The sequence below is a fragment of the Grampus griseus genome (genome assembly GCF_964374135.1).
Source record: "Grampus griseus genome assembly, chromosome: 21".
In the NCBI taxonomy this organism is placed as follows: domain Eukaryota; kingdom Metazoa; phylum Chordata; class Mammalia; order Artiodactyla; family Delphinidae; genus Grampus; species Grampus griseus.
In genome coordinates this window covers 4,715,813-4,739,203 of record NC_139015.1, presented here as the reverse complement: position 1 = coordinate 4,739,203, position 23,391 = coordinate 4,715,813, and the positions used below count along the sequence as shown (strand labels likewise).

Here is a 23,391-nt window from a genome sequence, read left to right as displayed (position 1 = left end):
CAGAAGTCCTCAAAGCTTTGACAGTTTCCTTTTCCACAGTGTACTTACCCTGGTAAGAGGCCGTAGGTCTCTTTGGGGAAGGCTGGCTGAAATATTAACAGTATAAAGGAGCTGAACTATATGTGATTACAAGCCAAAATAATCAGTACAGACATGAAGCACATAAAGTGCTACAAAAGTTTGGGGGATGTTAGAAGTTTATAGGTATGCAAAAGGTTGGGAAAATCTCATGGAAAAAGTGTAACTTGAAGTTTATTTTAAAGAGATAGGGGGACGGGGTCAAGACGGCGTACTATGAGGATGCGGAATTTCTGTCTCCTCACAGCTAGGGCACCTACCAGGCACTGGTGGGAGACCACAGACACCTAAGGGGACGGGAGGAATCCCCAGCGACCAGTTGTTTCAATTATACTTTTATTTCTCTTAATGTATTTTTTATCATTCTAATTTTATTTTGTTTTTTATTCTTTGATATTGTACTGCTCCTTTTTTTCTTTCTTTTTTTTTTTTAACCACACCATGAAGCTTGTGAGATGTTGGTTCTCAGGCCAGAGGTCGGGACCAAGCTGCTGTGGTGGAAGCTCTGAGTCCAAACCACTGGACTAACAGAGAACCTCAGACCCCAGGGAATATTAATCGGAGTATGGCCTCCCGGAGGTCCTCATCTCAGCACCAAGACCTGGATCTGTCCAACTGCCTGCAAACTCCAATGCTGGACGTCTCAGGCCAAACAACCAGTAAGACAGGAATACAGCACCACCTATCAAAAAGAGGAAACAAACCAAAAAAAAAGATGAAACCACGGAAAAATATGTTACAGATGAAGGAGCAAGGTAAAAACCTACAAGACCAAATAAGTGAAGACGAAATAGGCAACCTATCTGAAAAAGAGTTCAGAGTAATGCTAGTAAAGATGATCCGAAATCTGGGAAACAAATTGGAGAAATTACAAGAAACAATTACCGAGGATCTAGAAGAAATAAAGAGCAAACAAACAGTGATGAACAACACACTTACTGAAATCAAAAATACTCTAGAAGGAACCAATAGCAGAATAACTGAGGCAGAAGAACAGATAAATGAGCTGGAAGATAAAACGGTGGAAATAACTGCCAGAAAGCAGAAAAGAAAACATAATGAAAAGAATTCAGGACAGTCTCAGAGACCTCTGGGACAACACTAAACGCACCAATGTTCAAATTATAGCGGTCCCAGAAGAAGAAGAGAAAAAAGGGGGGCTGAGAAAATATTTGAAGAGATTACAGTCGAAAACTTCCCTAACATGAGAAAGGAAATAGTCAATCAAGTCCAGGAAACACAGAGAGTACCATACAGGATAAACGCAAAGAGAAACACACCAAGACACATATTAATGAAACTATCAAAAATTAAATTCGAAGAAAAAATATTGAAAGCAGCAAGGGAAAAGCAGCAAATAACATACAAACTATTAGAGCTAATCAATGAATTTGGTAGAGTAGCAGGATACAAAATTAATGCACAGAAATCTCTTGCATTCCTATACACTGATGATGAAAAATCTGAAAGAGAAATTAAGGAAACACTCCCATTTACCACTGCAACAAAAAGAATAAAATACCTAGGAATAAACCTACCTAAGGAGACAAAAGACCTATATGCAGAAATCTCACATGCCACGGAGCGGCTGGGCCCGTGAGCCATGGCTGCTGAGCCTGCGCGTCCGGAGCCTGTGCTCTGCAACGGGAGAGGCCACAACAGTGAGAGGCCTGCGTACCGCAAAAAAAACAAAAACAAAAAACTAGTTGAGAAATGCTCCCTAGTGGTTATGTCAAATATTTTTAGTTAGTTTAAAACACACACACACAACTCTTTGACTCTAAAACTTTTGTTATTTCTGTCTTTAAAAGCAATCAGCAGGGCCCAAGTAAAAACATTTTATTCCGAGAGAGAGAGAGAACTTCTAAGCAATAGTAAACATGTAGCATTTGGGTATTAATGGTTCTGTAATTGTTTCTAAGATATCCAGAATGTATAAGAACAAGACAATAACGAAAGTGTTAATGATTAACTTTAGAAGTTCTCTTGTAGCAGGCTGCCAGCTAGAAATACTACAGTCAGTTGGCCATCCAGCAGAGGGGGTCATCTTATGGACTCTGTGGCCCGGAAGTCTGAAGAGCAGTGGACATGTGAGGTCTGTACGCTAATAAATAAGCCGTCTTCTGAAGCATGTGATGCTTGCCTGACTTCAAGGCCTACGGGTAAGACTGAATTTTGATTCTGAGTGCCTTCCATTTCAAAGAGGGTTAATTATACAAAGTCAGGTACATGTCTTGTTCCGTCTTGATATTTCATAACGAAGTAAAATGCTCTCTTTCTGAAAGGTTTAAAGGAATTGCCAGCCTTTGCATGTAAACGATGCTGACATTCTGTTGAGCACTTTTTTTTTTAACGGGGGGGAAACACGCTTGTGCTAAAAGAGTATGTGCCGTTGTATCTCAAAAAACTGAGATGATCACATCTGTTCTCTACTGTTTCTAATGAATTATTCAATAAAGCTTTGTTTTATGCAGATTTCAGCAACTTTTGAGTTTGTTATTCAGTCCAAGTGTTTCATAAATTGAAAGGGAGGATTTCTGTAAGAATATCATTGCAGGTGGAATAGGAAAATGCTGAGTTTTTTCTCTTCTTTAGCCTCCTACCCCTTGTTATTAAAATCTTTACTCAGACAATTGTACTGATTTCATTGAAATCCTTCAGAATAACTCATCGTAGCTCACAATTTCGTGCGTGCAGAGGATGTAGAAGCTCAGAGGAAACCTGTGATTAAGAGCCATCTCCCTGATGCAGCTTCTTCTGTGTTCTCAAAGTGTTCTTTCTTTCTTCAATTAGGGGAGAAAGTTCATTCTTCTGGACCCCCCATCGTGTGAGCTGTCATGTTGTGTTGTGTTCGCTGGGCCAGAAATGCAGGCATCACCCCATATACACCTTTGCTAGTAGCAGAAGGGACTGTGTCTCCTATTTCTGTCCCTCCCTCTGCAGTATCGTTCAACAGAGAGCCCTCAGAAAACCCCAGTCTTAGGTTTCCACATTTATTCTGACATTCTGAAATGCCTTTACACATCTTAATTATTTTCTTGTTATTTTTTTCTGAGTATGAAAGGCAGATAACTGCACTTCAGAATAAATTACAGATTCCAAGATCCTAAGATGCTTTTTTGAAACATATTTAATAAATGTAAGTCTTTGTAATTCATCTTTACTTAATTTTAATAGGCCTTTCACTTGGTCTTGTTATTCACAGAAACATTCCTGATAATCTAGATATAGGCTCTAACTGCTGATCGAAAGCTTTGTCGGGTGTCACCTCTTATTTACACTGCTTTAATATTTGGTCTAATAGCAACAAAATTGATAGCTCAGTAACCTTTAAATGCTTAAACATAACATAAAGCATAACAAGTAGAAATCTTTATTAAACCCATCTCTGAGTCCCTGGAAATTTTGTACTTCATATGGTACTTTATTTCCTAATCTAAAGGTGGTTAACTCTGAATTGCTCAAGCTAACTTTGTATTATTAGTTCTATACATGAGGTCACTGTAATAAATGAACTAAATGTTTTAATCAAATGAAAAGATGTTTCAAACAGTCAGTGTATTTATAGGAATAATGCAGAATTACTGGTCTCTCCTTCCAGATTCGGTACCCAAGAATGAAGAGAATCCTATCGCCTTTAACAGTTTAGTGAAATACCCTTGTAATAGCTTTGGAAAACCAAGGACGGAAGTGAAGATCAACAGGAAAACTGCATTTGGAACTACAACCCTTGTTTTGACGGATTTCAGCAATAAATCCAGTGCTTTGGAAAGAGAAGAAAGCCAAAACCAGATACTAGATGGGGAATTTCCAAACCCTCCTACTAACGTTTGCTTTAGTGATACAGTGCACCCCTCCAAGGAGAGAACAAACTATAGAACTCAACTATCTAACAAAGTAAACATATCATCTATGGTCTGCTCTCCCTCTAAATTATTTAGTCCAGCATATAAAAGATTAAAAACAACCCACTGCTCATCACGGGATCTCAAAAGTGGCAACCCTGGATTTTCTAACAGGTATGGTGCTTCTAACCTTGCTCTTTAAGGTATTTGCGTAAGTTTTAAGAATGCAGAAAGATCATCCATTGCTGAGGAAGCTGAATTGATCTTGGAAATGTCAGTCAAAACCTGAAAGACTATTACAGTAATTTGCCTCCCTTGCCTCCTCTAGCTTATAATATTAGAGAAGGGAAGGGAATGAAAAACAGAATTTCCTCCATCTGTAGAAAATTGTGTTTTGCTTTTTTCTGGCTGTAACCATATACATGCTTAATACAGAGTGTTTGGAAAATATTGGAAAGTATAAAGAATAATGATTAAATCCCCCATAATCTTACCGGTTAGCAGTCTCCACTGTTAGCAGTTTTGTTTAAGCTTTTCTTCCGATGAAAGATAGTTCTTCTAGAAGGGAAACTATCATTCATAACACTTAGTAAATGTCTTCTGTTCTAAAGCGAGGGATCTGAGATATTTTTAGTGACATTTCTGCCAAAGAAAGTGACTGTATTTCAAACAGCCAGGGGGCAGGGAGTGTGGTATTTGTTTCAACCAAAAAGGCTCAAAGAGCGTGAGTACTACTTTTGAACCTGAAATTAAAAAGTTGTAATTCCAGTTAATGAACCCTACCAGATCAGATATGTTTTATGAGACTACCAGCTACATGTTCAGGAGAAGACCCCCCAGTTGCTGTCACCAGAGACAGAGACATTTTAATAAACAATGTCATCTTGTGCCTTAATGATTATTGGCAGATCCTGGAAATGTTCTTCCCCAACCTTGTTTAATTTCTTTATCTGGGGCTCCTCTCACACCTGATATTATGCCTCCTCAGGGAGAGAGATCTCTCCACAATTTTCTTTTCCTTCAGAAAGCGGACACTGTATATCCAGCACCTTTAAATGAAGGGAAGAGTATTTTTTTTTTTTTTTTTTTGTGGTACGCGGGCCTCTCACTGTTGTGGCCTCTCCCGTTGCGGACCACAGGCTCCGGACGCGCAGGCTCAGAGGCCACGGCTCACGGGCCCAGCTGCTCTGAGGCATGTGGTATCTTCCCAGACCGGGGCACGAACCCGTGTCCCCTGCATCGGCAGGCGGACTCTCAACCACTGCGCCATCAGGGAAGCCCAGGGAAGAGTATTTTAAACAGAGTGAAGGTGAGTTTTCTTCCCCTGTGCCTTTTCTTGCCAGCGGGGGATGAGGAGAGGAAGAGTTGCTGTGGACGGGATCTAAAATAATCTCAGGGGCGTTCTGATCTCCAGCCTTTCATCTGATGAGCTGTGTCTTTACTGATGGAAAGATTCTTTGGGCAGTGAGATGAAGGACCACCATTGCACAAACCTAGACCAACCTCTGGGAATACTTTAATAACAGAATTCTGAGATGTTTTTTGGTCAATATGTGCTTTAATCTCGAGTTTCTTGTACTGACTCTAATTTTACCATCAGTTAATCTTGATCGTTTATCCTTGGCTGATTTTTTGTTGTTGTTGTTGTTCATAATCATGTATAATAACTGGTTTGACTTTTGTCCATAATACTCAAAAAATATAGACATTTGAGTTAGGCTATGGCGGGCAAACTTTTAACTGACTTGATCAGTACGCCACCTTTTCACTGAACACTAATTAATGTGTCATGACGGAAGTTCATGAAGGAGCTAGTTAAGAGTGTCTGAGTTGGGAGGCTATGCTGTAGGAAAATCATTTTTGAACAGCCTTTTCTGTTGTGTAGCTTAAGTGGAAAGAAGCAGATGTGATCATTTAAAAATATTGTGGCTTTTGTTGTACTCAAATGAAGTATCTTGGCATATTTTTATTTCCTTAGTGCTTTGTAGAAAATCTCAGACAATTTAACTAATGAATTATGGATTTAAAAAAACATTAATGTAACCTTAAGTTTTAAAGATTTCTTCATAAGCCATTAGTAATAGGGTCATATGATTAATCACAGCACACAGCTTTACTTAGAAACACTGCAGCGTGCGTATGTGTTGAATATAAGAACCCCAGGAATGAGACTCCAAAATCAATCAACATCAACTAGCAGAATAAATGTCAAGTGATGAAATACATTCACCCAGCAGCCCTTCTGCACCCAGCTACTTTACAAGGAATAAATTGCAAATTACTGTCATTTATTTCATTTTTCTCCTTGTCTGGCAGCTACAGTGTTCATCTTGTGGACAAGATGCCGAGCAGAAGCTCACAACATAATAGGATTAAAGCAGGTGGTCCACTCAGAGAATTTATAGCCAGTTCATTGTTTCTTTAATAATTGTATGGTGATTAATTTGCCTTTTGTTCTCTTAATTACTGCTCTCATCGCTACATGATACATGCCATGTTGATGGGCATATTTTCAGATTGGTCTTTAGATAGACTTGAATTTTATCCAGCTACTGGATTATAAATTAGATCGTTGAACCAATTTTTAAGCAGTTAAGAATGACTGTTAGACAGTTTTAAGTCTTTGATCCAACTATTGTAAACGCAGAACAAAACACAGTGATAACCACTTCAAAGAAGCATAACGTGTTTTGGGTTGAAGCTTTTCCTGAGCTGATGCAAAGGCTCACGTAGATGAGTGAGATGAGTGAAATGAAAATCACTAACGTTTTCTCGGGTCTGCCGCCATCAGGGTTGCCAGATTCTACCTCTAATCACCAGTGAAGCACTCACCTCTCGTTCATGCTTCTGGTTCACCTTTTGGTGTTTTCAGTCCCCAAGGATGTCAGAACCACCTGGGACCATCCAGGATGAGTCATTTAACCTCTGTTTGTTTGTTACGATCCTTGAAATACTGCTGAGCTACAAAATCTACATTCAGTGAGCCTGATCAGTTTAGTGTTTTTATTATAATGAATCACCCTATCTGTAAAATAAGTTAAACCATGATAAATTGATCACTGAAAAAATACCCGTTTTAAAAATTACAAACCTGTGCTTGGTAATGTCTTCCTTCTTGATAATAGTTTTTATCTGATCTCTGTTCAGTGTTACTTGAACAATGCTTATTGAACATGTTCAGTGTTTATTTATTAATAAGTATTTATTAAGAACCTATTATACATTAAGCACTACTCTTGGTTCTAATGACGACCTCTACCTCAGCAAACTACAGCCAAAGTCAGCCCACCCCGTTTTTATAAATAAAGTTTTATTGGGACACATCCCATTCCCATTGGTTTACATATTCCCTCTGGCTGCTTTTCATGCTAAAACAGCAGATTTGAGTATTTTGCAACAGAGACCATAAGACCCACAAGCCTAAACGTATGTCCCTTCTGAAAAAGATTTTCCAACCCTGATCTATTATATTGACCGTTTATAATCCAGTATTAGTATTCAAAATGATGGTCCTAGTTATCAAAATAAGTTAAACTATCCCATATGCTAAGTTTACCCAAGAAAATGCTCTGCTACATTTTCGAAAGTTTTTAAAGTAATGATTGAAACAAAGAGGAACCAAGATGTCCTCAATTAATCAGAACATTTAATTACCCTGGGTAATGTTTGCTATCATAAAATTAAGATTCCCTGTACATCTTTAGAGCTGATGTGTTCACAGATGGCATCAGTGTCTTGGTTACATTAACTCAGTGCTTCAGTACTTAATGTGTATATGAATCCCCTGGGAGTCCTGTTAACATGCAGATTCTGATTCTGCCCGCGATCTGGAGTAGGGGAGGATAATTCTGTACTTGTAAGGAGCTGCCAGGTGATGCTGATGCTTCTGGTCAGATGGACCCCACTCTAAGGGCCGGGATAAGATAGCATGTGGCTATTTTCTCCTTTAACTTTATACCAAGGAAGAAACAGAATTGAAGACAGAAATGAGGAAGCTATAGGAAACGCTGGGATCTTTCCTTTCTACCTTAATCCTGAGTTCCACCGCGCTCCTCTCCAGGAAAGCTTTACTAGTAGGAAAATCTAAACATCTCCCTGGATTTGCGAAACTCTGGAGATTTCTAGGTTGAAGCAAGTGGGTTTGAAAATGTTTAACTAATTGTTACCTCAGACAGCCTTCCAATATATAAAACTGTTTGCATGTGTGTACTTTTTTTTTTTTTTTTACGAAAGCACCAGTTTCTTTCTTTCCTTTAAGATTCTTAACCTTCTGTGTTCCTCCTCTAAGTTTTTTTTAAGCACTGTTTATGACCCACTTGCTTCAATTTTGAAATCACTCAACTTCTCTACAACCACCCAGATGTTCAGCTTCTCTTGAAGTTAACATTTTAATATTGCCCCTTTTGGGGAGAGGGGCTGTTGAAGTGAAGGGGGTTTGGAAAAGAGAAGTCTGTTGCCCCTCACCCTCCCTATTTCTGGTTAGCATCCCCCATGACGCTAAAATATAAGCCACTATTCCCTACCCTGAAAATGCTACCAACAAAATAGCTGCTGGAGAAATATTTAATGATAACAGTGTCCTTAGCAGTGCCCACAGCTGCTTTCATCTTGCACACGCCTGCTGCCCAAGCAGCTTCAGGAACTTCAGGATGTTTGAGTCCATCCCTTTAAAGAAATATATTTAAGCATCTATTTTATAAACGAGTGTAAACCAATTTCACCACAAATAAAAGATCCCTTGTATGTCAATTCTATCTCAATAAAACTGGAAAAAATATCTCACACTCTGAACATTTTGATTAGATATGACGCCTCAAGGCATCATTATAGGAACAAGTATGGGAAGAATGTGGTTTAGGAAGCAAGGAAAAGGGAACCAACCTCTGATTTATAAGTATTTTTAAAAAATCATTTAAGAATGGTATTTTGTTCTTTAGAAGTTAACAAAAAAAGAAAGGAAGAACTTTATCATTAAAAAGTTAAAAATGGGGCTATTAAGGGGAAGGACTTCTGGTTTTAATAAGAGCTCTTTTTCTCTTCAGTTGGTTTATTAAGAAGACTTTTATAAAAGCATTATTAAAATATGCAAAATATAAAAAAATTAAAAATAATCATGAAGCTCCTTTTCAAAGAAAAAATTCTACCTAGACAGCTACAGTGGAAGCCTGGCTTCTGGCCTTTATACACTGTATTCAGGGGTAACCTCCAGACACTCTTGATCTAATCATGGGGGGAGACTAAAGCTTCCTCGCTAGCTTTACAAAATACACATTTCTGCTCTGCCAGGCAGCCTGTTACTTGCTGAAATATGATTGCAACTATTAAGGTAGACTTGGTCAAAGAAGAGCATAGAAAATTGTCTTTAAATTGGACAGCAGATCTCTTTGGCCTTGTCAGAACCATTGATGAGAGTTTGCTACTGATGAGAAAATAATTGGAGAAGATTGTGACTCTAGTTCCTTTGGGCGTCGGGGGACAGCTGGACTTGAGAATATTTTAAGGGAAATAAAAGTAGCCACCCTGTCATGTTGGGTAAGAAAAGAACCAGATGTCACAAATGAAAACTAAGAAGATTGGATGTGCAATTCAGCTGTTTCTATTCTTGAGAAGTTTAAATGATATGCCTAATTTAAATTTAATTTACATAAATAGGTAGCTTTGGAAGGAAATTACCTGGGAAAACCAAGAATTAAAAAGATGTAGGGGCTTCCCTGGTGGTGCAGTGGTTGAGAATCTGCCTGCCAATGCAGGGGACACGGGTTCGAGCCCTGGTCTGGGAAGATCCCACATGCCGCAGAGCAACTGGGCCCGTGAGCCACAACTACTGAGCCTGCGCGTCTGGAGCCTGTGCTACGCAACAAGAGAGGCCGTGATAGTGAGAGGCCTGCGCACCGCGATGAAGAGTGGCCCCCGCTTGCCGCAACTAGAGAAAGCCCTCGCACAGAAACAAAGACCCAACACAGCCAAAAATAAATTAATTAATTTTAAAACAACTATTAAAAAAAAAAGATGTAGGAGTGTATGTATTGGGTTGGCCAAAAAGATCGTTCAGTTAGCGAATACATTGTTCAATAAAATTCTTGGTGAAAATGAAAGATGTCTTTTATTTGTACTTAAAAACGAACGAACTTTTTGGCCAACCCAGTAATTGCGGGAAGTTGACGGTGGTCGCTTTCTGGTACTGTCTCTTTGTACAGGCAGGATTCCGTTGCGGGGTGAGGTGGTGTGAATGACCCCTTTTAGCACGATCATGCTGCAGTTATTGTGTAACTTGTCATTACAGGGAGCTTCAGAGTAACACGCCAGGTGGTCCTCATTCGTTAAATGCCTGCAGTCCCCGCTGCAGTAAACATGACCGCCCCTGCGTGCTCCAAGTGGTGAGGAAGGATGGAGAAAACAAGGGCAGGCACTTTTATGCTTGTCCTCTACCGAGAGAAGCACAATGTGGATTTTTCGAAGTACGTGTACGACCTATCAAGCTTAATGATAGTGTCCTTGAATACTTCAGTTATTAAAATGTAACAAATAGTCCGTTTCTGGTTTTACCTTTAAATTTAAAAGCCATGCTGACTGACATTTAGTCTAAAACCTGAATGTTGAATAACTGAAAATTCAAAGAGGTTCATCCCCAAAAGAAGAATTAATCAAATGACAGCTATTCCATTATTAGAGTATATCATATTTGTAACCCCCTTGGCTTACAAAGAGAGAGGTATTGAGTCACCAGGTGACTGATAATCCAAGATAGATATTTGCTCTTCCTGACTTCAGTGTGACATCCAAACCTTTGTTTTATGCACTGGATAGAAGAACCCAGGGAAATAATTTACATGCCCTGGATTTACAGTAAACGTAGCAAATCCTACCACACAGGCTGAACCAAAACAAGTGATGGCACAATAACAGTTTAGATGTAGGTGATTCCCCAACCTTTCGATCTATGAGTTTGTCCCTGCAAATGAGTGTGAGATACAAGACAGGAATCTGGGCGCTTTTGGTCAGTCTTTCTGCCTTCCACAGAACGAGAGCCTCTCACTTCTGACTGTGATCCTAAGGTTTAAAGATAGATATTTTTCCCAGCTGCTTCATCTGGTGCCTAACTAGAAAAAGAAAGTATGGATCTGTTTCGGCACTGGAGCAAAGTTTTCTGATTGGGCTTGCTGAGAGAGAAATGATCTATCTTCAGTGTGATACCTTCCTAAGGAATTCCCCAGGGAAAATTTGATCATGATCTTAGAGCATAACCCCTGCCCGAGATGTGGCTCCGTCCTACTCAACTTCCTGATCTCCTCCCCTCAAAGCTTGTATAGATGTAATGGAGAAAATATTATTAGCAATATTAACAATATCACAACCTTCTGGGTAGCTCTCTTGAGGCCAAAATTAATAAGGATAAGAATAATACAATGGAATTTGCGTGAATTAGTCCTGGTAATTCTGTATTGGATGCTTTCTTTTCCTAGGAGACTAAGGAAGGTTAATATTAAAATCATAACAAATCTTTGACCTTAATAGCTTAAACAGAGCTATATCAGGAACACTGCTGATTTGCTTTACAGAGAGATTTTCAATAAAGTGAAGGAACTTCTGTAAATATGCCTTTGGACAGAGGGAAACTCAGAATTATGACAATTTTCTGTGTGATTCAAGTGAATTTGTTAGAGATGCTTCTTATAGGATATAAGGTTTTTTAGGAGCAACGACTAATGACTTACGTGTATCTTACAATGTCAAATTAATAGGAACAGCAGTGAAGACAGTACAGTACTAATCAAATGCGTCAAGGCTCAGCCTGTCATTCTACCTTCCATCTAAACTTCACAATCTGTTTTCCCCCCCCAGTGGGCAGATTTGTCCTTCCCATTCTGCAGCCATGGCAAACGCTCCATCATGAGAACAGTGTTGAAGATTGGACCTAATAATGGAAAGAATTTTTTTGTGTGCCCTCTTGGGAAGGAAAAACAGTGCAGTTTTTTCCAATGGGCAGAAAATGGGCCAGGAATAAACATTATTCCAGGATGCTGAAGTTATTGCAGTATTTGAGAACTCTTCCTTTTATTTGTGTGCCATCTTTTTATTCAGTGTTTTTTTTTTTTGCCTTGATGAATGCTATATGTGTTTTATCAAATATACAATATATTCCATTTAGAATGTATATTTAATGCATTTAGTTATGACAATAAAGTATTCTTAGTATGCTCTTAGTCTCTTGTATCTTCTTTGGGGAAGCAGTGATTTTTTTTTAGGAGTAGAGTATGCAGTACAATAAAATAATAAGGTATTCTGTCTGAACTGAATAATTTCTCAGGTATCACCACTATTCATAATATATGATTAAAGGAACTTCTTGTTTTCGTAAATGAAATGTAAGAAATGGGATCTTCATTATAGAAAATCACATTTTCTTCTTTTTTTCTATTCAACAAACATCAAGTTCCTCTAGGGCTTCCCTGGTGGCACAGTGGTTAAGAATCTGCCTGCCAATGCAGGGGACACAGGTTCGAGCCCTGGTCCAGGAAGATCTCACATGCCACAGAGCAACTAAGCCCGTGCGCCACAACTACTGAGCCTGCTCTCTAGAGCCCACGAGCCACAACTACCGAGCTCACGCACCACAACTGCGGAAGCCCACACGCCTAGAGCCTGTGCTCCGCAACAAGAGAAGCCACTGCAATGAGAAGCCCACGCACCGCAACGAAGAATAGCCCCTGCTCGCCGCAACTAGAGAAAGCCCGCGCACAGCAACGAAGACCCAACGCAGCCAAAAATAATACATTAAATAAACAAACAAATAAATAAAAACATCAAGTTCCTCTAGATGCTAGAGATATGCCAAACACTTGTATAACTTCAAATGCATTTTTGTGAAAAGCTGGGGGGATTCAGAATATAAAAGTAACATTTAAGAAAAGAAGTCATCTCTATATCTTCAAAAGAGAAGTTGGTTTAAACGTTTTTGATCTTGATTTTAATACCTATTAATTAATTTTTAAAAGTAAGTTCATTTCAAAAGCTTCATGTGATATTATTTTTTTATTTGTAGTTTTAACTCCTCTCCTTTTTTAAAAAATTTAGTTCAGGTATTATTATTTTCCCAAAGAAAAGAAAAACATTAATCAATGCATTTCTGCATGTTGGTGGAAAATTCCATTCAGATCTGGTTCAATCTATTTAAAAAAAAAAAAAAAAAAAAAGGACAGCATGGAAGATGGCTGGAACCCTTCCCCCTTCTAAAACTAAATGGCCCATGCAGAGCTCTAGAAGTTAACAGCATACGAAATTACCAGCAGGGACAGAGCATATTTCATCGTCCTGTGTTTGAACTTTACGTTGAAGAGACACAATTAGAACCAACCTAAGATCAGTGATCTTCACCTAATTGCTCAACAGGGTAATAACTACAGAGCAAACCAGGAATCAGACTGGACCATTGATGGTCTTAGTGACATGATGTGAAGTACACATAGTGTGTATTCAGAAGACAACTACAAATTAATTGTACAACAAGGGAAAAGGCCTACTGCAAATCAAGCTTCCATAAATTCCAGTCTCCAAAAATTAGCAAATTAATTACAAAGAAATATAGGCAAGTGAAACACAATAGATTTCAATATAAGTTTAGAGACTTATCTACTAAGAAACAAAGAAAATTTTACTGACAAACATCAAAGAATCAGATGGATAGACAAAGCAGGATCTTGATTGGAAAGAATGGATGTTTAAAAAATGTCATTCTTCCAAACATAATTTTGAGTTTTAAGGAAACTTCCCATCAAAATCTTAAGGAGGTTTCTGCTTCCATCGTGGAGTAAGCTCCAACTGAACCCAGCTTCAGATTCAGGACAAAAAAACAATAATGGAGAGTGAACAAAAGCAGGCAGATTCTGGAGGTGTGTAAAATGTGGAAGAATTACCTGGAGGCAATTTCCCAGGTTTTTTATCCTGAGGGCAGCATAAAGTCGGGCTGAAGAGCCAGCAGACAGTCTAGCCAACCACAGCCACCAGGAAGAGGGAAATCTCAGAAGAGATTCCAAGACGGGGGTCCCAAGTTCTGCGTCTAAACTGCCCATGACCTTGAATGACCCCTGGACCACACACACTGGCGTGGGGCAGACAACACAGAGCAGCTAAAAGAACTGGATAGATAAAAGAACTGAACCAAGAGAATTTGCACTTTGAACCCACTTGCCCTAGACAAAAGGGTCAACATTCCTCTAGACAGGATCATATTCCTGCCTAGAGGAATATACCAAACCCAGAGTCTCCACCATAGCATACTCACATGTTCAGGGTTCCGTCGGGAATTATGCAACATAAGAAGATCCCGAGTAATGTGACCCAGATTCAGAGAAAAGACTAACACCCAAGACCAGCTCCAAGATGACCACGATGTTGGAATCTACCCAGGATCTTAAAGCAGCCATTATAACTATGCTCACGGAAGTAAATGCTAAATGGAGATGATACCAAATGGAAGTTCAAATCTTCAAGAAGCAATACAGAAACTCTTAAATGGCAAATATCTAAATAAATATAAAATATTATTTTTGCCTCTTAGTTTCATTATAATACATGGGACCGTTCAAAGCAAAAACAGTTATAACATAGTCTTGTGAGATTTATAATGCATATAGATGTGAGAACTGTAGCATAAAGAGGTCAAAGGAGCTATACAATTGCAAGTTTTCTACATTTTGTGTGAAGTGGTTCTATATTAACTCTAATTGTAAAAAGTTAAGTGTCTATATGTGATATCTATTACCAGACTTGGGAAGTTTTCAACCACTATTTCTTTGAGTACTTTTTTAGTTCCACACGCTTCCTCCTCTCTGAGATTCCAGTGATACAAATATTAGATCATTAGATCGTTATTATCCCACAGATTTCTGGGCTCTATTTATTTTTCCCTGTCTATTTTTCCCACTCTCATTCAAACTGAGTACATTTTATTGATCTGTCTTCAAGTTCAGTGACTCTGTTGTTTGTCATCGTCACTCTACTACTGAGATCATCCAGCTAATTTTTTATTTCAATAATTGTATTTTTCATACCTATAACTTCCACCTGGTCCTTTTTTAATAATTTCTATTTCTTTAGTGAGATTTTCCATTTTTTTCCATGGGTTTCAAGATAATTTATAATTGGTTCCAGAAGCACTTTTATGATGTCGGCTTTAAAATCCTTATCGGATAATTCTCATATCTGATTTATCTCAGTATCTTCATCAGTTGAGTGTCTTTTCTCCTTCAGATGTGTTTTTTTCAGTTTGGGGCAGGACAGGTGATTTTTTGATTGTATCCTGGATGTTTGTTATTATGTTAGGAGGCTCTAGGTCCTATGTAAATATTATATTTTAGCATGCAGTCATCCAGATTAGCTAAGTGTGTAGGCTCTGACTTACATTGTGGGCTTTATTTCCAGTGACAGCTTAGTTTTCAGAGCCTTTGCAATCCAGTTCGGGTCTGCTTTTTTCTGGTTTTGCTGTGGGTCCTCATCAAGCCCTCTGGTGCTGTCTGCAGACACAGAAGGTGATTCCATGGGCTGCCTGGTGCTTCTAGGACATCTTCTGCAGAGGGGTGTGGGCAGAAGCCACTGTGCCTGTGTCTCCTTATGCCACCGGGCGGAGGCAACTGGTATTGTTATCTTCCGCATCAACCACATTGGTTCCCACAGAAGCAGAACCGGGACCAGGCTGGCAGCCTTCAGAGCTGCATCTGTTCATCATTGTCTGAACCTTTGGAAGCTGCTGTGTGGTCTGCTGGTATTCATCTCTCTGGAGTTTGTCTGCCTATTTCTTGGTACTTCAAACCATATCATATGAATATAAAGGCTTTTCATGATTGGGGGAAAACAATGAGAGAGGGGGTAAAAATGAGGAAGGTGATTTTAAGAGCCACTGTTTCTGAGCCCTTATTTGGTGACAGCTGCTGTCACTTTCCATAGATTCTTTCATTTAATCCTCTTGACTGCCCTGTGATATCTATTACTGTTATTTCTCATTTTACACTTTAAGAAAGCTGGCTTGCTGTACGTTAAGTCAGAGATATGTGTCACTCAGGCTGTGGTTTGAATGAAGTTTGCATGCTCTGAATAAGCTTCTCCCCTCTCCATGTATTAAAGAAAATTGTCTGTACCCAGAATTGCATGTTGTTGATATGTACAGATATCTAACATACACAAACGAAAATAATTGTTGGATGATAATAAGATCGTGGTCATTCTTTTTTCTCTAAAATTTGTCATGTTAAAATTTCTGTAAATTTCTTTGAAATCTCCATTACTTTCCATTGCTTTTATTTACTTAATTTCTATTAAAATTCTTTTTAAAAATCCGTTATTTTCATGTACTTTCTAAAGGTACCTGCCATCGCATATTCTAGACCACCATTATTAGCAAGTTGGGGTGTGGGATGAAGGAACAAATGTTCCAATGAGTTTCCAAAAAATTTAACCTCCTTTTTCTTGGTATATCTTTCCAGCACTTATATCTCTTCCGGAGCTTATGCTAGTGTTTGCCTTGTGTTGTATTACTTGTCCTGTCTGCGTTTCCTGATGTTCACCTAAGGGGTTGTATGTAACCCTTCTTTGTTCTTCACAGACTCTTACCCAAGATTGTGCCTTGTACACAGTAGAAACTTGGTAAACATTTGATGAATCTAATAGATGAAGGTTTAATATCATGTCAGTCTTTTGAACATTGTTAACCTTGTTACCACTATTCAAACATGAAGTCACTGAAATGTCATTGAAAAGAGTGTCACTGGTTTATTATAAAAGAGAGAGAAATTCCTCGGTGTCTAAAAGCTGTTAAACCTTTCTGGTAATTTAAATGAAAGTCTTCACGGACAGGCCCAAACTACTCAGATCAAAGGGTATGCATTCACTGGAAAGGAAAGAAAGCATAAGGCTGCCTTCGTGCTACCCTGTGTTTCGTAACATACAGAGACGAAAAAGAATGTGAGTACCCCTTGCAACGCCCATGAGTTTGAACCTCTTCATTTTGTAGGAAACCAAGTCAACTGGTTTAAATCACTTCTTAGTGTTTAATTCAAGTAATCTCTATTGAGCACCTACTATGTGAAAAATTCAATGATACGGGTTTTTTTGTTTGTTTGTTTTTGTTTTTTTGCGGTACGCGGGCCTCTCACTGTTGTGGCCTCTCCCGTTGCGGAGCACAGGCTCTGGACGCACAGGCTCTGGACGCGCAGGCCAAGCGGCCATGGCTCACGGGCCCAGCCGCTCCGTGGCATGTGGGATCTTCCCGGACCGGGGCACGAACCCACGTCTCCTGCATCGGCAGGCGGACTCTCAACCACTGCGCCACCAGGGAAACCCAATGATATGTATTTTTAAAGTAGATCTTGCCAATGCCTAAATGAGAGAGAGATAATAAGGGATAGCAGCTCTATACGCAGAGTGTGGAAGGAGAGCCCACACCTGATTCAGGAGCTGGAGGGACCTCAGGAGAGACAGCAGCTGGAATTTCACCTTGGTGAAGATTTGCATATGTGCAAGGGCATTTCAGGCTGTAGGTGCAGCATCAGCAAAGAAGCTCAGAGCACGGGGACTGTGTGGCGAATAGCAAAGAGTCCTGTTTGGCTAGATCATAGGGAATATGAAGGAAAATACAGGGGGAAAATCTGTAAAGGAAGAATTCATTCCATTTCGCTGCTACCAATGGAGTTCCTAGGATGGGCCAGTTCTTTGTTCCCAGGATATAAAAGTAAAAAGTCACTCTTTCCCCTTAGGGAGCCCATGGCAGAGAAGCAAGCCAGTGCACACCACCGGGACCTGTGCTGGGTTAATGATGCAACCCGTGGGCCTTCTGAACAAATGAAAAAAGGAATTATTCTGCCAATGCTGTGCAAGATGGTATGTATAGTGTTTAATAACTTAGATTCTAGAAAACCATTGAGTTCTGGAGTCAGACCGCTAGTTCAAAGCCTGCCCCACCCCTGACCCTGACCTTGACCCTGTGACCTTGAACATGATATTTTATTAGGTTTGGGATACTGTGTGCTGAGTCTTAGGTACCTCACCTGTTACGTGGCGATGATACCATCTGCAACGCTGTTTTGAGGATAAAGTGCTGTATCTGTTTAAAGGGCTGAGCACAATCCCTGGCCGTCAAAACACAAGAGTTCATTTTTTTATCTTCATCGTTCCTACTCCTCCTTGTACCCTTACAGCGGTTATCGTGGGAGGTTTCAGGGAGGAAGTAGCACTGGTAATGGCCTTAAAAAAGGGTGTGGATTTCACCAGACAGAGAAGGACTCGGGATGGAAGGGAGCAATGTGAGGAAAGCGTGGGGACAGGAGGAAGTGTGGTCGTGTTTGGGGAACGGAGAGCCTGGAACTTCATAAGGAAGGTATTAGGAAGAAGACGGTGGACTCAGTTTTAAGTTTCCAGTGACACGTCAGAGACTTAGGAACACAAAACATGAAGGAACTATGAAAAGCCTTCCTTCATGAAGAACTGAGAGAGCCGTAGGTTCATAGGAATCCAGGCATCCATTCGTCTAGATAGAAATCATATATCCCAACAGCGAGTATAAATCTTCATCAACTACAATCACTCGCATCCCCTTCTCTCCCTATTTCTTTGACTGCAGAAGAGATTCTGGCTTTGAGCACACGGAAGCACTGCATATAGTGTTTCTGGGAATGCAGGTCATGGGGTCGCACAGTTTCACCCAGAGTGATGGGCCCCAGCAGTGCAGAGTCCCATTCACTGAAATCTATTTTTAAAGGGGTGAATCCAGTGCTTGACAAGGCAGAGCAAGGCCCCCAAACACATGGAGAGTGGATGAACTCTACTGTTCTTGGAAGTTGCAGAATAAAGGCCAAGGGTTTTGGGCTTGAAATACTTTCTATTTATTATTCAAATCCTATTTGCTTCTCTAATAAAAGAATAGTGAAGGAGTGGAAAACACAGGAAATTAAAAGAGATGAAGAAATGAAAAAGTGATGGTAGGAAAAAAGAGATCTTATGAACAGAAAGGGAAAGACAGAGAAATGTCTAAAGCATCTATCGGATACTATGCCTCCATTTTTAGCCATCAGAAACACAAATATATGGATAGTCAACAAAAGAACAGCCTTGTAAATTTTTAAAACTAAGCACTAGCTTTTGGACTAAATGCTATCATAAAATGCAAAACTGCAAAGCAAATGAGCAGTCTCATTACAACAATTCCCCACCTACTGTCTGTGTGCACATCTCTGTATCACTCCCAATCGCTCACCTTGGCATCTTGGTTTACATATTAATAAATATTCATCTGCTTTTAATATGCATATATCTTTCTCATTATATTATTATACTCAGAGTGTTTAGCTCCATTTAAAAAGAATTTATTTTGCTGTCAATGGCAGAAAACAATTTAGGAAACTGAACAGAGCAGGAAAAATGTTAAATCTAACTATCTGAGTTGGTTATGGACTCATTAGTTTAATAACTCGTTTTCTCCAAACTTGAATAATTTGAATGCATTAGGAATGACCAGCACTAAAAAAAAGAAAAGTGTGTTCTTAAAATGGTAAACACTAGGTCTAGGATCTGAGTTTGTAGTTATTACTTATTTAAATAACCAAGCAAATTCCACTGAGATATGGTCTCGCTTTCAGGAATGGTCTATTAGCAGGCAGCAGTGAGCACAACAATTAACCATATCAGCGCATTAAAACCTAATGTGTAAAGTCCGCACAGCAGCAAACACACATCCTACCACGGCCTATTAAGTAATCAGAAGTGATTGCAGATAATTAGCTCGTGAACAGCTGCATAAACTCAAGTATCTCATTTTTTAACAGACATGGAGACCTCAAGTGGAAGGGAGGTCTATCAGCTATGTCTTGAACTGGGCGGGAGTGTCACCATGAAATAAAATCAAGGACGGTTCTGAGGCTGGATGGCAGATGGCCACTTTCAATTTTCTTCTGATAATACGCCTAATGTTCATGTGGATATAATTCTATAAATGAGAAATATGGAAGCAAGGATACTACCGATGACCAAAAGGCTCCTGTAAAATTGGAAATTGAAATAGGATAAGACAGAAATCAATTTGTAAAGTTCTCTTAATGAGTGCTTATTATTCCCATATATCCCTTCGGAATGAGATTATATTCAGACATGTATCTGAATGATGGTATATACAGTAAATATATAGTTGCATTTGAATTAATATATGTACTTGATAAGTATTTTCTTAAATTAAAAAATGCAAAAAACACAGTTTCATTTTTTTCTATCCCTTTTTAACTAAAGGCAATATGCTGGATAGACCATGATAACAATCTAGAAATCTGAGGGGCTGATAGGAAAAAGAATTGTGTGTGTTCCATACAAGTCCAGAGAAATATGAGATTATACATTTAATAACAAGACAAAATTCCAAAAATTTTCAGAGTTCTTAAAATGGAAATGAGTATACTGTAAGGTGCTTAGGTCCTGCCAGGAACGTCATCAACTAAAGTCAGTGCCTGACTTCCTGCAAGGCTGGATGTGCTTAGAAGGACCTCAGGTTCTATCAAAGGTTTTTTTCCGTATTGTAATCTCAGACACTAGAGGAGAAGGTACATTGTAAAATCCCATCTCTAGGGGAGATAGTACAGCAATAAATGAATGTATTATCGTCAATGGTGCTAAACTTCGGGGTGGTACTTTCTGAATACTTGCATTAAAGATTTGATATCCCGTGAAATTACATTTACACATGTTCACATGCTTATTGTTTTTTGACAGAAGTTTTCATTTTATTTATAGGCCTACTAAGGAGAAAATGGATGGGTAGATGGATAGACGGATACATAGGTAAATAAAAGATAATAAACATACAACTAAGAACCGTGAATTTCACTCACAGCGAATTAGTTCTATCATATGTATTCTATATTTGTTTTCTCTCGAGTTATCCTCATTTATAAAAGCATTCATTCAACAGGTGTTATTTCTGTGCCTGTTGCTGGGCGAGGCTGAAAGCGTAGATGGAGAATAGTGCCTCAAGGGGTTTAAAGTCTTCGGAGGGAAGTGAGCGTTCAAAGCGGCAAGCGCAGTCACAGTTCAGTGTGACAGAGGTACGGGGTTCGAAGAGAAAACAGGGGAGGGAACTCCCATGACAACCTGAAAGACACCAGGAGGCAAGGCTGGGGATGGGGAGTGTGCCAGGTGGCGTGCAGGAGGCGGCTGTAGGCAGAGAGAAAGGTTTGTAAAAGGCGCTTCGGCCTGGAAAGGGGCTCTTGATGGCGCCTCTGATCGATGGCTAGAGCTAACCAAGTAACTCTGGCGCTGGTCCTTTTTCCCGTGTTGTTCACTCATTGCGAGTTGTTGATTGTTCTCATCCAGATTTCCAAGAATGGTTACTGTAACTACTGTCTGTCCCCTAGGGCCAGTGCTAGGAAACGTGCTGATAAAAATGTGAACCCGCAACATCAGCATCGCCTTAGGGCTTGGTAAATGCTCCAGGCTGGAGGCCCAGGCAGGCCCGCCTTAACTAGCTCTCCAGGTAACCTCTCTACAGGCTCAAGTTTGTGCACCACTGTTCTGGAGCAGAGTATCTGCATGTGTTTTAGAAAACATTTAATCTAATATACTAGAATAAACATGTGACAATTTTTTTAAAGTGTGCTCTAACAGGTAAATTAATCTGAAGTGAAATGGGGATGTGAGGTTGGAAAAAAAAAGTGAATGCACTGGGAGTCAGGCTGCCTAGTTTCTAACTCCAGCCCTGCCTCTAAATGGTAAGAATAATTGCTGCTAAATAATGTCTCACTCCGCCAAGATACTGAACTTCTCGTGGACCTCGGGGTCTTCAGCCATTAAACGAAGAGGTTATACTGGAAGATTTCTAAAATCCCTTTCCAAGTCTAAAATACTATGGTTCTGAAGGGGTTTTAACATTAAGTATTTGCATAATTAAATAAGTTATGCATGCCAGTCTCTTTGCAGGTGATCTTCAGTTGTTTTCTCCTCTTGTGTCTTTTGAAAGCAGTCCAGCCCTCACTCTCTGCTGTGTTTCCCATCCATCATTTTTAAACCTCCTTTTCTTTCTACCTTCCCGCTATGGGGTCAGTGATTGGTTCCCTACATAGTTATTTAAAATGGGATCCCCTCACTTTGATACATATTAAAACTCCCGTGAAGTCTCCTTGATTAAAACTCCCCAATAGACTTTTAGAAGAAAACAAAACAAATAGTCTTTATCTTGGAGTGTGAAATATTCTGTCTTGAATGTCAAGTGAACAGTTCACAGGGGATGGGAACTAAGAAGAAAACAATGTTTCACTAAAGTTAAGATTTCAGAAGCTAGAGACCTAGAGAAAAAACTGAACCCTTCCCTTTGTACACAGTCCATTAGAATTTCCCTTCCTTCCTCCCTCCCTCCCTTCCTCCCTCCCTCCCTCCCTCCCTTCCTCCCTCCCTCCCTCCCTTCCTTCCTCCCTTCCTTCCTCCTTTCCTTCCTTCCTCCCTTCCTTCCTCCCTCTCTTCCTCCCTCCCTCCCTTCCTCCCTCCCTCCCTCCCTCCCTCCCTCCCTCCCTCCCTTCCTTCCTCCCTTCTTCCCTTCCTCCCTTCCTCCCTTCCTCCCTCCCTCCCTCCCTTCCTTCCTCCCTTCCTTCCTCCCTCCCTTCCTTCCTCCCTTCCTTCCTCCTTTCCTTCCTTCCTTCTTTCCTTCCTCCCTCTCTTCCTCCCTCCCTCCCTCCCTCCCTCCCTTCCTCCCTCCCTCCCTCCCTCCCTTCTTCCCTCCCTCCCTTCCTCCCTCCCTCCCTCCCTCCCTCCCTCCCTTCCTTCCTCCCTTCTTCCCTTCCTCCCTTCCTCCCTCCCTCCCTCCCTCCCTCCCTCCCTCCCTTCCTTCCTCCCTTCCTCCCTTCCTCCCTCCCTCCCTCCCTCCCTCCCTCCCTTCCTCCCTCCCTCCCTCCCTTCCTCCCTTCCTCCCTTCCTCCCTTCCTTCCTTCCTTCCTCCCTTCCTTCCTCCCTCCCTTCCTTCCTTCCTCCCTCTCTTCCTCCCTTCCTCCCTTCCTTCCTCCCTTCCTCCCTTCCTTCCTTCCTTCCTTCCTTCCTCCCTTCCTTCCTCCCTCCCTCCCTCCCTTTCTTCCTTCCTTCCTTCCATCTTCTCTTGTACTGATTTCCTTTCTGTTGAGCTGCCTTGGCACCAAATCTTGCATATGGGAAACTGTAAACTTCTAAAAGGCGGGGTTTGGTAAACCATAACATTTTGCATCACACTCCAAACAAATAATTTCTCCATACAAGTTTAAGGGATACAGACTTAAAGAATCAGAGCTGAATGCCTTGTAATCTTAGCCCCGGTAAGACTGGTTCTCTTGACAGTCCTTGGAGCATCTCTCCAAGATATTTTCTCTGTGTTTTTGCAACGAGGGAGTTTTTCGAGTCACATATTTGCTGCTTCATCTGCTGCGGCTCCCTTTCTGTTGTGATCTCTGACCGCGGAGCTGACACATGCGGGCTC

The 23,391-nt window shown here is 40.3% G+C and overlaps 1 protein-coding gene across 1 annotated transcript in view; it reads left to right on the top strand.

The window, feature by feature from the left end:
- NEIL3 (nei like DNA glycosylase 3) overlaps positions 1-11,948 on the top strand; it is a gene marked incomplete at both ends in the record, with an annotated part of 34,315 nt that extends 22,367 nt beyond the window's left edge. The window contains 4 exons of the mRNA XM_082680386.1: positions 2,071-2,240; positions 3,680-4,097; positions 10,207-10,381; positions 11,766-11,948. Of these exons, the coding sequence (XP_082536512.1) occupies positions 2,071-2,240; positions 3,680-4,097; positions 10,207-10,381; positions 11,766-11,948 (946 nt within the window). The remainder of the gene's footprint in view (positions 1-2,070; positions 2,241-3,679; positions 4,098-10,206; positions 10,382-11,765) is intronic.
- Between the last annotated feature and the right edge of the window lie 11,443 nt (positions 11,949-23,391).